This window comes from Eumetopias jubatus, unplaced genomic scaffold (genome assembly GCF_037043125.1).
Source record: "Eumetopias jubatus isolate StellerSeaLion01/CBP00866 unplaced genomic scaffold, mEumJub1_p1.0 scaffold_16, whole genome shotgun sequence".
Lineage (NCBI taxonomy): Eukaryota > Metazoa > Chordata > Mammalia > Carnivora > Otariidae > Eumetopias > Eumetopias jubatus.
Genome location: NW_028274822.1, coordinates 72514259 through 72531832, shown reverse-complemented (window position 1 = coordinate 72531832; position 17574 = coordinate 72514259). Strand labels below are relative to the sequence as shown.

At 45.7% G+C, this 17574-nt stretch overlaps 1 protein-coding gene across 1 annotated transcript in view; it reads right to left on the bottom strand.

Annotated features, from left to right (window-relative positions):
* TTC28 (tetratricopeptide repeat domain 28) overlaps nt 1–17574 on the bottom strand; it is a 605079-nt gene that overhangs the window by 111635 nt on the left and 475870 nt on the right. Inside the window, exons 7-8 of the mRNA XM_088019406.1 lie at nt 4085–5426; nt 2275–2798 (exon numbers count right to left, since the gene is read on the bottom strand). Of these exons, the coding sequence (XP_087875532.1) occupies nt 2275–2798; nt 4085–5426 (1866 nt within the window). The remainder of the gene's footprint in view (nt 1–2274; nt 2799–4084; nt 5427–17574) is intronic.

Sequence of the window (17574 nt, the reverse complement as noted above, 5' to 3'; positions counted from 1 at the left end):
CCATTGAGGTAGCCCCCCTAAAGGTAAGTTCTGTGCGAGCAGGGACTTTGTTCCCTGCTGGATCCCCAGCATGTAGGACACACTCCAGCCCATAGTCAGAGGTTCTCCGATGAAGAGCTAAAAGCCCCCAGGCAGACACGATATCGGTCCCATCTGTTCTTATTTGCCTCTGCCTCTTAGGAATCTAACCCACCCACCCCGCATCCCTGAAGCCTGGTTTCCTAGGAACTAGTTGCATATAACTCCATGTAGGTCACTAAATGGGTCCAGGCTCCTCTTCTTCATTTGCAAAAAGAGAAAAAGCTGGATGAGACCAGTGGCTTTGACCACGGTTGTCTATACACATCACCTGGAGAGCTTATACAAAAATCCCAGACCAGGCCCCACCTGTGAGGTTCTAATGCCCTGGGGCAGGGTGATGCTGACCTACAGCCCCCCTTGGAAAGCCAGGGGGCGGGGGCACCAAGGTGGTTTCTGGCTGAACTGTTCCCTCAGTTGCATAAGGCTGCAGAGACTGCAGTTCTCTGACTCAGAGAACTCAGAAAAGGCCTTTCCAGGTGTCCGCACCTGTAACAGCTCCTAAGAATAGGCATCTAATCTGGCCCATGAGGCACACCAGGCTCTCTGGTGGAGCACATCCACGGAACAGACACCATGGAAATGCCACGATGAGAATTCAGATCTCTGTGAGATTTAAAATTACAACAGTAAAAATGAAATTGAGAGTTTTCCATAAATATAGAATTATGTTACAATGTCTCAGGCAAAGCAGCTGCTTTATGGAAACAGTATTTCAGGAAGTACAAAAGAACACAGCTGAAAGGTTGTCATATGCTGGGTCTGAATTTAATAGTTTTCACAAATTCGACTGAAAATTGCCCCAGTCTGTTGGAATTTTACCACAGTCAACTTTCAGGAAACCCAAAGCCAACTCTCATATTTAATGCATGGAGGCAGAGCACCCATGGAGTGGGAGCAAAATAAGGTCTGGGGAGTGGCTCCCAGCCTCTCCATGATCTCTCAGCCTGCAGGTCAGAGCAATCCCTGGTCTGTACAAAGTATGACAGCACACCATCAGCTCTGGGTCCATTCTCCCCTTTGCTTCCTGCTTCCCTCCCTCCTGGCTTCGCAGCTGGGGCTCAGGAGTAATGGGGGATATATCACCGTTCCAACCCTGCTCTGTGCTTAGAAACAACTCCACACAGGGTCTTGTGTGGTTCCTGGGGTTGGAAAACTTGGGCTGGGCCCCACTCCACCATGAACTGACCACATGGTCAGGACCAAGCCACTGTATTCTCTGATGCTCAGGTCATTTGGCCGCAGACAGGAAGAGAGATATACCTCTGAAGGTTACTGTGAGAATGATATCCGAATAAATAAACTATACGTGCACAGACCCTTGGAAGCTGGAAATGGGAGTTTCTGCTTGGAAATCAGCAACTATTTCCTTTTACTAGTGAGCCAAGAACATCCTATCTGCCGTTCTTCCCTGCCAGGATGGGAGGATGTCATGTGCCCCTGTGAGGGGGAGGGCTTTCCAGAGGAGAAGTGTAAAGGGGTGGAGGGGACCAACACACTGCTGTGGGACTTCTGCTTCCTGAGGAAGGAAGCGTCCATGGACTGGCTCAGGTGGCTGTATGGAACCTGACAGCAGAGGACAGGAGCTGGGGGAGAAGAGGGGAGAGGAGGAGAAAGGGGAGGGAGCCGCACTTTCTGGGCCTGTCTGGAACGAGACTGCCGTAGCGCCAGCTCAAGCACCGTGGGCAATAAACACTGGGAAGGAATCCTGGTCGACTGCTTGAGTGACCCTCAGCCTGGATTAAACCTCAGCTGCAACCTCATAATGGACTTCTTCATAGTTTTCTTATGGTTTAGATATTTTCAGGAAGTACAATGGGGCTTGGGACAGATGGGCGTTTTCCTCTGATTCGGGCCCTTAAATTTTATGCGACTAAATCTTACTTGATTCCTCTCATGTAGGGAGTGTGTCATTTGCTCTGAAGGGCGAGGGTTCTGAAGAGCAAGGAGGGTATCAGCTCCCTGGGCAGCTGGCTGCCAGTGTTACACAAGCCGGGAAACACTGTTCTGGACGAGGGAACGCCTTTGTGCTACTAAGAAACACTGTGGTTTTGGAGTTGAGCTCATGATGTGGCCTCTGAGCTCCTTACTCCAGGCAGAGGCGGCCACTCTCAAACTGTGCATACTTCCTTCCGAGGAGACTCTGAACTTGATCTCAGAGTTTACCGAGAGACCACCCCAGACCTTTTCACTTACCTTCCTGTAAGTACATGACTGCCTGGGAATAGTTCTGCAAGGCATGATGGGTCCTTCCGAGGCTACTATATGACACTGTCTTGGCCACCAAGTCATTCATCTGTGCAGCGATGCTCAAGTGCTGTTCCTGATAGACCACAGCCCTCTCAAAGGTGCCCAGGGATTCATACGTCAGGCCCAGGTTCCCATAGGCGCGGCCCTGGCAGGTGGGGTTGTTGGTTTCCTCTGCTATCTGCAGATCGAGCTGGTGGTACTGCAGGGCTGTATCATATTCCCCCATCTGCTGGTAAACGCCACCAAGGCCACAGGCTGCATCACTTTCCAGAGCTCGGTCTTTCATCTCTCTAGCGATGTTCAGCTGGCGTTCGAGGCAGGAAATTGCTTGTTCGTAATTCCCTAATTGGCTGTGCAGACTTCCTAGCTCTCCATACGCCTGGGCTTTATTAAAGGCCTCCCCAAGCTCATGGGCGACCACGAGCCTCTTTTCAAAGCACACAAGGGCTTGCTGCAAGCTCCCCATTGCCCTGTGGGGATGTAGATAGAAAAGCAATGATATTATTTTGTGCAGGTGCAGACATGCTAAAGCCCCCGAGAAAATGAAAAGCATTTGTCACTGTCACTTACTATAGAAGCTCTTAACTCCTCTTCTAGCTAAAATCTATCATGTGCCCTTAGAGTGAGATGCAGGGGAATTTCATAATCTGGAAAGCAATTCAAAAGTCATCCCTTAGTGACCTTCCCAAGAGCTTGAGATTCAATGGGATATACACCCCAGAGGAAACATAAAATATATTAATAGGCACAATGATAGCAAGTGAACTGTTTGGTTCTTCGGGCCTCCCAATTTCCACTACTGCTTAGACTATGTTCTTGAAATCACTTTACAATGGCTATAAATCTTTCACCCTGAGCTTCTCAGAGCACTCTGTGGGTGATGATTTAGTTTGACTCTTGCCCTTCCTCCACTCCAGGAGCCCTAATCCCCTGCTGATCTGGAAGGGCCGTAAATTCTGCAGACACAGACACCTTCTTGGGTTCCCCACATTCAGAAGGAAAGCATCACCTTGGCCAACAGTGTGTCTTTTTGTGCTGCTAAGAGATGACATGATAAGACTGGGAAGAGCATGGATTTTGGCGGCAGACCAAGTCAGTTGTGTGGGGCACATGAATTCCTTTCCCTGAGCCTCCATTTTTGGATGATAGTAAATCCCACATCCCATAGCAGGTCATAATAAGTGTAGAGTAATACAGGATTGCCATAAATATTAAGCAAGATATCTCTGCAAGGTGCCTAGCATGATGATGATAGTATACATTTATTCACTCCTGCCATCTTCAGGTGGCTTTCCCTAAAAGCAACAAAAGGGGAGTCCACGTAATTGGTGGCTATAGGTGTTGCATTAATAAACACATTCACATAATGTGAGAGACATTCAGAAAACATCAGTTGAATTGATGCATTCACCTTTCCTGTTCCCATTATCCCTTTTATCCTGCTCATTATGAGGTGGTCAAAAGAGCACTGCATTTGGGGTCAGATAGCCCTGGGTTTGACTCTCAGCTGTCCTTCATTTTTAAGCTGTGTAACCTTGGACATTGACCTAACCCCTCTGGGCCTTAGCTTCTTCCTCCATAACGTACGGGTAATAATATCCCCACTAAATTCACAAAATCACTGGGGGAGCCAAATAAGATACGTATGAAAATGCTTTGTAGGTGACAAGCCACCGTGCAGACAGTAAGTTGCCAACACGGCCACAAATGCTCTTTGTACACGTGATCAACCACATCTGTCCTCTGTTGTCTTTACCTGTGTCCATTTCCTAGGCCCCGGTAAGCCTTGGCTTGGTCTTGCATGCGATTCAGGCTCTGGGCAACAGATAAATACTGTTCGTAGTACTTGATAGCTTCCTCGTAGTCACCCAGGGCCTCGTAGCAATCCCCCAGATTGCCGTAGGCCCGGCCCCTGTCGAGCACAGACTCGTTTCCACTTAGCTGCTGCAGCATGGCCAACTGCTGCTCGAAGTAGCCAATGGCTTCTTCCATGACATTCATGTTCATCTTTGTGATCCCCATGTTGCCGTAGACCTGGGCTTCCAGACTGGGGTCCTTCAGCTTCTGCCCCAGATCCAGCTGCTCTTCATAACACTTGAATGCCATTGTATATTTCCCAAGGGCCATGTAGACCGCAGCCAGATGCCCGTGAGCTCTGCACTCCCCCGGCAAGTCGCTCAGCTCCTGATAGACCTCCAACTCCTGCGTGTGATAACCCAAGGCCTTGTCGTATTTCTGGATCATCCGGTATGCTGTGCCCAGGGCTGCATATGCACTGGCTTCCAGTCTTCTGTCCTTGACATGGTGAGCCAAGCCCAGCTGCTGCTCATAGAATTTTATTGCACCGTTTATATCTTTTTTACAGATGAATATATCACCCAGGTTCCCCAGGGCTCGAAATTTAGCCTGGGAATTATTCAGCGACTGGGCTAGGGACAGTAGGTACTTCTGACACTCTTCAGCTTTGCTGAAGTTCAGCAGAGCCTTGAATGCTAGGCCCAAGTTGCAGTAAGCTTTCGCCTGGCTCAGTTTGTCATGAAGGTCTTTGGCCAGTGCCAGATCCTGCTCATAGTACTTCACCGCCTCCTGGTAATTTCCAAGGCAGTAATGGGCATAGCCGAGATTGTGGCAGACCTTCCCTTCTCCTTCCATGTCTTGAAGGTCAGGAGCGAGCCGGAGGTACTGTTCATAATAGGGGGCGGCCTGGACATACTCCCCCCGAGAGCAGTGGAAGTTGCCCAGGTTGCTGAGGGCCCGGGCCTCACTCTGGATGTCACGAAGCTCCCGAGCAATGTTCAGGTGGTTCTGATAATGTTGCAGGGCCCGGTCATGGGCACCCAGGGCCTGGTAGGCCACGGCCAGGTTCCCGTGTGTGGATGCCTGTGAGGCACGGTCATTCACTTCCATGGAGATCTGCAGCTCCTGCCGGTGGTACTTGACGGCCTGGTCGTACATGCCCAGAGCATTGTAGGCATTGCCCATATTCCCATAGGCACGGCCCTGGGCAGCATAGTCACTCAGCTCCTGGGCAATGCACAGGTGGGTCTTGTGGAGTTTCAGAGCAGTATCATAATCGCCTTTCATCTGGTGTATGATTCCTGAGAAAGAGAAAAAAGGAACAGAAAAAGGTTAGAATTACTGATGAGCAGTTTGGGGAAAACAAATGTAATTTGCAACTCAATTTATACTCAAACACAATCCAGGTGAATTAGAGAATTTAAAATAACAGAAGGTAGAATTAAATATTTATCAGCGTTCCGGAGGGGAGATAGCTTTCTAAGCTTTGAAGCAACAGAAAAAAACACAGACAGATTTGATTACAAAATTAAGAAGTTCGGTACTTCAATATATATCTAAAATTAAAAGGCAAACCCAATACTAGAAAATACGTGACACATATATGACAAAATCCAATAGCTATTATGTATAAAGATTTCCAGGATTTCACTTGGTCTGATTAAAAAAAAAAAAAAATTAAAATCAAACCCCCAGTTTACTGAAGTAGGTAAAGAGCAGTAAGTGTGAGCAGACAACTCATATCCAAGAAATACAAAAGTAACCACAGGGGAAAAGGCTAATTTCTTTTAATAACCAAAGAAATGCAAAATAAAGCAACCCCAAAGTACCATTTTACTTCAACTAAATTAGCAAACAAAAACTTTAAACAGCACCCTATACTGATGAGGTTGCCCTGAAATTGGTAAACACATCAGCTGCCGGACATAAACAGGAGCAGCCTGTGGAGAAGCAGGATGACAGGAACCACACACATGGTCCTGCTCAGACCTGGCAATCCTACTCAGAGCAATATATTCTAAGGAAATCATCTGACACATGCAAGAGACTATTCGCATAGCAATCTTCACTGCAGCATTATAGATTAGTGGGAAATCAGAAACATCTTAAATGGCAAGCACTGGGGGGCTGTAGAAGTACATTTTGGTATATCAACTCAATAGAGGATTATGCAGTCATTAAAAGATAATTACGAAGTCTGTGTAGAAAAATGGGGGGAAAGGGTTCTTACAATAATAAGTGGAAAAAAGCAGAAAACAATGCTGTATGCTCCCCGGGACAACAACCAGGAAAATCAACGTGTGCACATGCACAAGACCTTGAGGAGATCATGCAAAAACAGAAACTGCTGCCTTGCGAGGTGATGGGATTTGAATGATTTTTTTCTTCCAAAATTTCTTGGAATTCTGCTCTACGGCTTTTACAGTCAATAATAAGAGAACTTTAAACAACGCTCATAAACTATGCTCTAGTAGCTAAGCTATTGTTTCTACAAGCATTTCAAAATGACATATATCATCAATATAAAAAAAGAGAGAGTAGTTCCAAATAAGGGATATCATCAAAGTAATTGGGGAGGCACCTTTGAGGAGAACCTGGTTCATCCCAGCAGGGCGGGGGTGGGGGTGGGGGGCACTGGAAAAGATGGACAGAAGCTAGTATGCAAACAGGTTCCTCCTTGCCCTTGGATTTGAACATACTTTTCCATGAATCAATGCGTGAGCTTTGCAGTGGTGACCAAAAACCCACAGAAGTACAAAAAGCAAAAACACCAAGCTGGGTTCTTGTTAAAAGTCTAAACTAAAAATAGACACGCGGAGAAAGCAAGCTGTCAAGATCCAGGCCCCACAATTCGCCTCTCTCTGTGATACTTTCACTCACTTGCTCACTCCCTCCCGCGCTGCCCCAGGATTCACTGTGTGCTAAGGCTCGTGGTGGGCAGCAGGGATAGACAAAGGAGACGCAAGTCTGCCCTCAGAGAGTGCGCCAGGGCCATCAGGGAGCCAGTCGTGCAACGAATAATGTCGGCACACATCATGAACGCTGAAGCGAGGGGGGGCAGAAAGGAGCATGGAAGAGCTGCTCTTCTGTCCCCGTGTCTTCCCCTGCCTGGGGTGGAGATCTGCCCCGTCACAGGACTTGCGTCTACCTCTGGGCCCAGCCAACTTTTTGATGTTAGCTCCACTCTGGGTACTGGATACATCATTTAGCCTCTCTGAGCTTTTCACAGCTCATCTATAAAGTGAGGAAAAGAATCATCTCGATGCCAATCTTAGAGGGCAGTAGTGAGGATCAAATGAAATCACGTATGTGCGAGTGCACTATAACCGCAGACTGGAATTCAAATACTAGTCACTGAATTTACTATATGCTTCCAGGAAAGGGAATCCTCAAGGTGATAGAAGTACACAAACGATGGTAATGATTCTGGGTATTTTCTTATAGGAGTAAAGTATTGCATAATTTAAAAATAAGTAAATAATGGTCCTCTATACAATGGAATAACATAGTGTCATTAAAAATGGTGAAGTAGGAAAAAAAACAAACCCTTTGAGTTTGCCCTAGATTAAATGACTTAATTTAAAAAAATGGTGAAGCGGAAGATGATATATTGACATGGGAAAAATTACAATATACTAATGGAATATATGATCACAAAACAGTACATTGTAATGAAAACATTAATGGGTGTATATACATGTATGTTTACATTTATATGTCTACATACAGCAAAGTATTTAAATGTTAACTGTAGTAATCCTTGGGTGGTGGAACTGCCGTTTTTTTCATGTTGTTTCTCTGTATTTTAAGTGGGTTTTTTTTTCTATAAGGAATGCAAAGCATTTGGTTTAAAAATTACTGAAAAGAGGGCGCCTGGGTGGGTCAGTTGGTTAAGCGACTGCCTTCGGCTCAGGTCATGATCCTGGAGTCCCGGGATCGAGTCCCACATCGGGCTCCCTGCTCGGCAGGGAGTCTGCTTCTCCCTCTGACCCTCTTCCCTCTCGTGCTCTCTCTCTCTCATTCTCTCTCTCTCAAATAAAAAAAAAATAAAATCTTTAAAAAAACAAAACAAAACAAAACAAAATTACTGAAAAGATTTTTAAAACTCTGATCCAACAAGCAAAGTAATATTCCTGGGGATTGGGCCTGGTCACTGCCCTGAGCTGGAGATGTCACCGGTATCCTTGCTGGAAGGATAGGGTTTTTCAGAACCTGTCTCAAGGTCAGAAAGTCTAAGTTACACAAGAAGCAATACCTTGGCATCACCTGGAACCCCATTAGTGGTGAAAAATTATTAGTGACAAACATTTCAGTTCTAAAGACCTGAATTTGGCCTGTATCCCTAAACTGCTTTCATGTAGAGAGAAAATTTTTAGATTTCAAATTTCCGGGAATCCTTCAAGGAAATGAATCATTTGCTCCTTCTGTCCTCACTTTCTGTTTTTCTAAAATGAGAGGGAAAATATCTGCCCAGACAAGAGTCTGCAGTTAGAAACAGAGCTAGAGCTTGGCGGGGTGGGGGAGGTGGGGGTGGGTGGGGGGTGGGGGGTGATGAGGGCAACAGCAGGAATGCCCACATCTCCCTCTGAGCACTTTTTCCCTCAGCAATGCCTTTGCATTGATTTTTTTCCCCCTCACAGCTTTTAGATTTCTTTGCAAGGGTTTTTTTTTTTTTAAGCCAATATGATCATTAGTTTCCAGGATGATGTTAAAAAGAAATAAGCAGTGTGAGCCCTTCAGAGAAGGCAATGGAAGAAGCTCAGGTAAGCTTTCATGCTCCCTGCCACCAAGGACACAGGTTTCTCTTGCTAGCCCCCCGCCCTCCCCACTTGTACACCATCTAAGAGGAAACTGGCTAAGTATCTGGAAGGCACACTATCATGGAAAAGCACAAAACTTTAAGTCAGCAGTTCTGTTTTACAAGGCTGCCTCCCACCTTATTCAGCTGGGTACCTTTGAGATTGTCACTTTATGTCTCTGAGGCTTTCTTTCTTTCTTTCCTTTTCTTTTTTTTTTTTAGAGAGAGAGTGCACACGCATGAGCAGGGGGGTGAAGGGGAAGGGGAGGGGCAGAGGGAGAGCGAATTTGAAGCAGACTCCACGACCAGCACAGAGCCCGGTGCAGGGGGGCGGGGGGGGGTCTTGATCTTACAACCTTGAGATCATGACCAGAGCCAAAATCAAGAGTCAGTCACTTAACCGAATGAGCCACCCAGGCGCCCCTCCTTTTCTTTTCTAACGGAAAACTTTTTTGGTGTTTTTCTTTTCTTATTAAGGTCAGGTTATACCATCTCAAAGAAAAGGTATGAGAAACATCATGGCGTATATCAATAAGCTTTGTAACCTCTAACATGCTATTCGAACATGGTACGAGCAGTATTTAGAGAGTGACAGAAAGGAAAAGGAATTCCATGTTTCCTCTTATGGCCTCCAGAGTCTGGCCTAGTTAATAGGGAGCAGTTGGGATGATAATGGCTACCCAGGGTTCAATGAGTTGTGAAAGAAACTGCCTGCTGGTGACGGCAAAATGATCTGACCCCCAGCCAGCTTGCCCGTGCACTCCCCTTCCTTCTCCCCTTCCTCATCTGACACTTCCAAGGCTCTATAAAGAATCAGGAAGATTTTTAAAAACAAAGACTTCCGGACACAGGCAAGGGCAGAAGGCGACGGGCCTGGCTGAGATGGGGATTTTTTTTTTTTCATCCGCCCCGTGTCTCTACTGTCCCAGCCTCTGCCAGTCTGGAGAATTCTGAACAGAACATTACACACTCTTGGCAGCCGTTCTCTTTGTTAAGGCAACATAAAAGCGGCCCTGAGAATTGCCAGCAGAGTGACTGCACATGCTGAGGAGATAATCTGCAGATCCTCCTTCCCTTTCGAGACCACAGCTTGATTTTCCAGGGCCGTCACTCAGATGAAGACTTACAGAGAGCCTGTCAGCAGGGGTGTGCTAGGTGACAACATGCTGCAGGGAGGGGGATTAAATGAAGATTAGTGGGGCAGAAGATCCTCACAAAGCCAAGTTCCCACAAGGCCGTATGGAGAAAGGACACACAGATGGGGATTTATACATCACCACAGTGGGCCTCTGCCTTGGGGACAGGAATGGTCACTGCCTGGGAATAGTAACACCTACTTTAAACGCTGTTGTGAGAGCCCAGGAGATCACGCTCATGAGGAGCCAGCACATGTGCCCGGGACACAGTAAATGCTCAATACAGTTTGCTTTTTATTATTAACCATTACCAGCAAAGACCAAGGGAGGGTGCGCCGAGCAGAATTTCTACTGAAATGAGATTTAGCATTTCATCAGGGACTTCTGGCTGCATGTTCTCTTGTGAATTCTCTGGAAGGAGGGCCTCGGTGCACCTCCGCCAACAGTGGAAGCACTCTTCTCGTTTACTGAAAACATTATTGCTCTGATTATTAATAGTACGTGATCCAAATGGGGCTTTAAGAGCTCATCTGTTCTTTCCCGCTGCTTTCCAACAGGTTGGCTTCTGCCCCACCTACCCAAAGCCCCAGCCATTCTCAGGAGACACGAGCTGTGAGAGCTGGAAGAGGCCGGACTGTGGTCCAGGCCCAGTGAGAGGAAGTGAGGTCGTGGCAGAGCTGAGGGAGGCACTCTTGACCCACACGCCCTCAGCTGTACCAGCCCATCCAAGATAAGCAGGAGGCATAAAGGAACTGTTAATATTAGTCTCCTAGGTATGACATGGGACAGCAGCTGTGCTAAAAGTTCTCATCTGTTAGAAATACACCCAGAAGTATTTGCAGATGCAACAACATGGTGTCTACGGTTTGCTTTAAAAAACACTCTAGCAGGGGGAAAAGTGAGCGTGTATGGGTGGGTGGGTGTGGGTGTGTTTAAGAAAATAGATGAAACAAGATTAGCAAAGTTTTGGGTTTTTTTTAAGCAAAATGTTGATGACTGAGTTATGAGTATGTGGGGGGTTCATTATACTATTGCTTCTGTGTGTGTGTGTGTGTGTGTGTGTGTGTGAAACATTCCATAATAGAAAATTAAATCAAATAATCAAGATATGCAGAGAGATCTGTATGGCACATTCTTCTGTAGTCCCTTTTGGATCAGGAAACTTCCTCATAGCTAAGTCCCGATGTGGATATTTAAGTTCATTTTTCTGTCTGTGGGCCCTCAGGAGAGAAAGAAATCAGCTGGTCACCAGCGTGGACAGGTATACCAGCCTCCATGTCCTTCCCCAATTTGGGAGGACTGAGAGCAACACAGTGCCTTGTTCCATTGCTTTGATTTCTTTATAGTCATCACATTTAATTTTACCTTTAATTTCAAAGACTCTTAAAGGACAGGATGATATGTGGTCACTCAAACAGGCGGGGTGGGAGGGGGTGGTGAAAACAGCTGAAAAACATGCTCCATAGAAAGAGCACTGCATATTCACAGCTGCTCCTCCCAATCCTCCTCCTCACCAGGAGGAGTGGCCCCAGTTTCTTCAGGGCACCCATTATTCTAGCTTTTTAGGTTCCCCAGATCCTCTCCCTCTCAAGTTGCTGGTAGAATTTTTCCACATTGCACCTAAAATATCCCAAGGCTTGGAGTGGGGAGGAGGGGACAGACCTGCTTAGTAAACAGATGGCTAGAATCAAAGGCACGAGAGCTAAGTGCTCTGTGTTAGAAATGCAACCAACTGGATGTTTTATCTCATTTTCAGGTTACTATTTATGAGCCTAGAGACAAGCTCATTCTTTTTGCCAGTGGAAGACAGCAAAGGTACAGAAATTTTTAAAAATGCAGATAATTCCAAAATTATTTCTCATGTGATTTCAGCTACAACCATCTTCCTGGTAGGTAAGCTTTTCCTGAAAACCGGTGCCTGGCCCTCTACTTGATAATCTCATGCACACTTCAAAACAATCCTGTGAGATCACTCCTGTGGTCTCAGAGACGCAGAAAGTTCGAGAACTCACTCAAGCCCATACAGCTCCAAGTGGCAGAACAGATACTGGACCCTAGGTTCTTCTGACCCAGGAATCCATGCTCTTTCACCCGTTTCCCTTCTGGAATGAAGCTGCAATGCCTTCTAGTGAAAGGCGGTCATGACTTTGCATATTAATGTGGCATCGGTTGTGGCAAACCAATCTTGTGGCAGCTGTGTGAGGACAGATTGCTGGTCTAGCTAAATTTGTATCTAGAGCAGGCAAGTGTACATTAGCGACTGGGAAGTCCCAAGAGATGTAGGAATGTAGGAGGAGGAAGCAGATGTAACCATTTGTGTGCGTGTCACCTCTGGAGAACTCTTGGCCAATCACGTGTCTCTTCCGCCGCCGTTTATCTTAATCACATCTGTCTACTTTTTCTACCTGACCCGCCAGGCTCTTTCTGTTCCTCCAAAGGGTAAGTGAAGTTAAGGGCCTGTTATCTTCTTTTGCTTCAACAGAAATTTGAGATGTCTTCTGTGACACTGAGAGTTCCCTGGCACTTCTGTCCCAGATACCAATTGCCCTTCCCTTCTGTTTTAGTTCTGAGGAGCCCACTATAATAAGGTCGAGGAAATCCCTGCATACACCATCTCTGCCTCCCACAGACAGACTCCACCAGAAACTACCTGTGTTCCCCCCCTTTTATTGAGGCATAACTGACAAAACTGTATATATTGAAAGTCTATAACGTGATGATTTGATATACATATTCACGTGAAATGATTGCCACAATAATTAACACATCCATCACCCTTTTTGCGGTGAGAATACTTAAGATCTATTCTGTTAGAAAATTTCAAGTATACTGTAAGTATTATTAACTGTAGCCACCATGCTGCACATTAGAACCTCAGAACTTATTCCTCTGATAACCAAACTTGGAGGAAATAAAATGCAGCTGGAAGAGAAAGAGAGAGGCCCTATTTGCTCGATCCCTGGCCCTCAAGGCTCTCCTTGGGCTGGACAGAGGCACAGTCACTCCTCTGCAGCCCCCGCTTGTCACTGTCCCAAAGGTGTGGGCTGAATGACAGTGACAAGAAGCCAGCCTGGAGCTCGCTGGAGCCCAGTTATTTTACTGCTTTCATACATGGCCCCACTTCCTTGTTCCCTCGGAGAGTTAAAAACCAAGACTGCAGGTGAATAGCTCAGAAATTCCAAGGGCCTGTTCGGCTGTAAATCCTGAGGCAGTGGGGAAGATTAATTGTGCCATGAAGTAGGGGAAGTAATAATTAAACCTATTAAAAAGGAGGTGGCTGGAGAGGGGTGCTCCGGAGATGGATGATGAGGTAGGAAGTGTTAGGCACAGTCATCCCTAACGGCTGTGGCCAGGCCACTGTGAGAGAACTTGGTGGGAAGCCCAGAGCAGAGTGAAAAATATGCTGGGCCTGCCTGGCCAAGCCCCACCATTAGTCACTGTTTGGAGAAGGCAGAGTGTGGCTGGTTTTCATTCTGGATCACAATAAGAAGAGGGAGGCACCCTCATAAGTTAACAATGCAGAGAATGTTACAGGGAGTTAGTTTCAATACGAAACAAACATTTCTTTTGTTTCAAGGTCTGGGGTGGAATCCCTGAAATGCAGAGATAACTGCTTCTGCTTCTCTCTTGAGGTGAGCATCTAAAAACTGGACCAGTCCCACCTCCCGGGAACACCTTTTGAGTCCCTCTGGCCAGCAAAGTAAAGTGTGGGCCAATTAAAATGGCATTGACAAACTTTATGGATCCAGCGCCAACTCAGCCATCCCTGCCCTGTGCTCCCCACATGATCCCAGCCAAGAAGCAGCCCTTTTGGCCCTTCTACTCAGTCCCACCCTGCCTTGTATGCCTGACTTTCTCATCCCCTTTGCTTGGTTTGGACTGCCTTCCTCCCCGATCTGTGGTAGACTTTACTAATGTTCCCTGCTCTGGTTCTCTTCTACATCCAGATGTGTATTTCATACGCAGGAGAAGTCAGGCGTGGTCAAGTGACTTGTTTTGCCCAGTGGAATGTGAGGAGAGGCGCTGTGTTCCTTCCAGACAGAAGCACTTAAGAGCTGGACTACAATATGCCATGCTCTCTCTTCCCCTGCCTGATTGACTGCAGAAGCTATGTGTTCCAGATGGTGTTGCTACAGAAGATGGAGCCATGGGAGGCTGGGATTAGTGAGGTGCATCCTGAGTGTTACGTGAACCTGTGGTAGCCTGGGTGTGAATATAATACTCTCTTGTTTTGGACCACTAAGATTTGTGGGCTGTTGTTACTGTACCAGACCCTAGCACATTGTCATGGACGTACCATCCAATATCAACCCTCTAAGCCCTTGTCATAACCTACGATTTCCAACTGTCCTAACAAAGTCCATGTCAGAGGAGAGACATCTATTAATAGAAGTTTCCTCAGGGGCTTCTGAATCACCCACACCTCTGGATGTCCTGAATTCTAGCCCTGAATCAAGTGAGACCACTAAAACCTATCAACTTGAACCAAATGAACTTGAACCCACCGTGAACACGCTTCAGTGAATTGAGGTTTCATCTTAATGCCCTGGAGTTAGTTGATTTTTGATTCAAGTTTGTTATTAGAAAAAGCACCCTGAAATCTATTATAATCTTTGCTGCTAAAATTTTAGTTATACTATATATTTTGTTACCATAATCCCATATATAAAATGTCTCTTGAGAAATTTCTTTTAGAATTCAGCTTTCCTTCCCCTGAAGAATTCTATGCTCCCATCTTTTGGGTAATAAGAATTATGTGTTTCTTTTTTTGCTTTGGCCACAAGGAAGCTCTCACTTAAATATGAAACTCTAATATAACAACTATGTTAGCCTCTATCAGCTATATGTTTGGGCTCTTTTCCCTGACCTTGGTTTCCTACTTTTATTTGTATTTCCCTGATCTTGGTTTTGTATTTCTATAGTATCATTTGATATGGTAAGCCAAGTAAAATCCTTTGTGGAATGAAACAAGTTAAGGGCAAGCAAGCAAGCAAAAATCTCTTATGTCTGTTGTATGCTCAGCTGCCTCAGTAATCTGCCTACCCCCTTAGCCTGCCATTTCTCCACTTTTCTGCTGTTTGTTTTGTGGGCCCTGTTCTACCAGCTTTAATAATCTAGAAGTGCCAGTTACTTGGAGACAGTGCTTTATGGTGGAAAGGCACTGTGACCAGAACTGGAATCTCCCTATTCCTGACTCTACCACTTCACTGTCTTGTGCTCTTAGGAAAGTAAGTACTTCTCCTGGCCTCTAGTTTTCCTCTATCTCAGATGACAACTAGGAAGATCAAATACAAGTGAATGACAAGGTGTGATACTCCATTTTCTAGGGGGTGGGATTATTCCATACAGCTTCATTTACCACAGTCCTTGATATTCTAAATAACAAAATCAAAATATGCCACTCCCTCTACCATTATTTTACTAGAGAGTGTAATTCGTTCTAAGTCTTAGATGCCATCATATTTCCAAAGCAAGCACACCAAAAGGAACTTGGTAACAGCTCATGTCATCCAAAGAGGATGCAAAATTATGGGCTCCGAGAATATTACAGCCAAGCTTTGCATGTGACATGAGCATAGGGCCCATTTCCTGAAGGGTCTCAGTGTGTGCATCTACGAGAGGAGACTCCCCCCTCCCCAAGGACATCTAAGTATGAGGTGGGGCATTTTTGGTTGTCACAATATCTGGGAGCCCACACTGGCAGACTGTGGGTGGGGCCAGGGGTACCCAACAGCCTGCACCATGTGGGAAAAGTCCTGCACAATCAAGAACCATCATACCCCCAAATGCCAGGAGACCACACTGAGAAACACTGAATATTCTGAGGTGATTTTACACCCTGGCACTGATTAATAATCTGAAAAAAAAAAAAAACCCACACAAAACAAAACTTCGTTTCTCTCCTGTTATCCAGCTGAAGTTGTTAAAATAAATCATGAAAATTAATTGGGAAGTATTTTGGCTGGTATCCAATAATTTAAGCAAAACACCATGAAACTACGAACCTTAATTCTAAAATCTGGCTTACTGACTGACTGCCTTCACCAGTTTCTTACCTGTGGAATGTAATTCATTGAAAAGATAAATGAGGGGCGCCTGGGTGGCTCAGTCATTAAGCGTCTGCCTTCGGCTCAGGTCATGATCCCAGGGTCCTGGGATCGAGCCCCACATCGGGCTCCCTGCTCTGCGGGAAGCCTGCTTCTCCCTCTCCCACTCCCCCTGCTTGTGTTCCCTCTCTCACTGTCTCTTTTTCTGTCAAATAAATAAAAGTTAAAAGAAGTTATTTAAAAAAACTTTAAAAAAATGGGGTCCCTGGGTGGTTCAGTTGGTTAAGTGCCCAACTCTTGATCTCAGCTCAGGTCTTGATCTACGAGTCATGAGTTCAAGCTCTGCATTGGGCTCCATGCTGGGCACGGAGCCTACTTAAAAATTTTTAAAAAATAAATAATAAAAAATAAAAGACACCTATATATGGGCTTCCTCCCAATTTCATTAGGATAATTAAAAAGGGAGAGGGGGGCCCTTACTAAATAATAAAAATAGTAGTAGCACTAATAAATGACAATCATACACAAAATTCTCCTTTGTGAGCTCATTTAATACCTGACACCAACAACCAACTGTGTGACTCCCAGATATGCAATTCCAGGTCAGATTTCTCTCTTACGCACTGTCTCTTAAATCTAACTGCCTACTGGATATACCTCAGGTAACCTAAAACTCTATGTTTCCAAAAACGTTTGTGGAACTGTGGAGCAGAATTCAATGAAACACTTCAAGGCACTTGTCAGTTTTCAAAGTCCTCGGGCCTCCATTAATTTATTTGACTCAAGGACAAAAGCAGGGTGGCCTAGTCTGCTTTTGAAGACACTCACAAAAGCCACAGGGTCACAAAGTTACAGAGCTAGGACCTGAACTCACCTGAGCCCACCGCCTGCCAGCCCAGCACTTTTCCCCTGAATGAGTTTGCCCCTCTGAGGGTCTGAGGCAGCAACGGCGGCCGAATTGAGCTGTGCAATCTGGGGTGAGGACAAAGCCCATCCCCCAGGGATGCATCATTCCCTCGGGCCCAGAGAGGATGAGAGGATGGCATGGTGTGCCCAGACCAACAGGGAGCCCTGGAAACAGACAGGGAAAGGGAGGAGTAGCAGGAGAGCTGGCCAAAAGAACAGCCCTTCAAAAATGATTTCACTTTGCAAATTCAATTGCAAAGACAGATGGATTTTCCAGCCAGGCTGGAGAGCAAATTATAAAATCTGCTTTCCCAAGGCAATCGGGTCTGAAAAGCTTCATTTTAAAAATTCACACTGGATAGAAAACTCAAACTCTATGATTGTGTGAAGTGTTCTAGCTAGATTAAGCATAATGCTATCAAAACAAGTGATTCATATATTCTGTTCATTTTTCTGTTAGTACATGGGCTTTTGGTGAGGGCAATTTCAAAAACATGGAAAAGAGCAAGATAGGATTAAAATTGTGATCCATTTACTGCTTTCAGTTTTTCTTCCCTTCCTG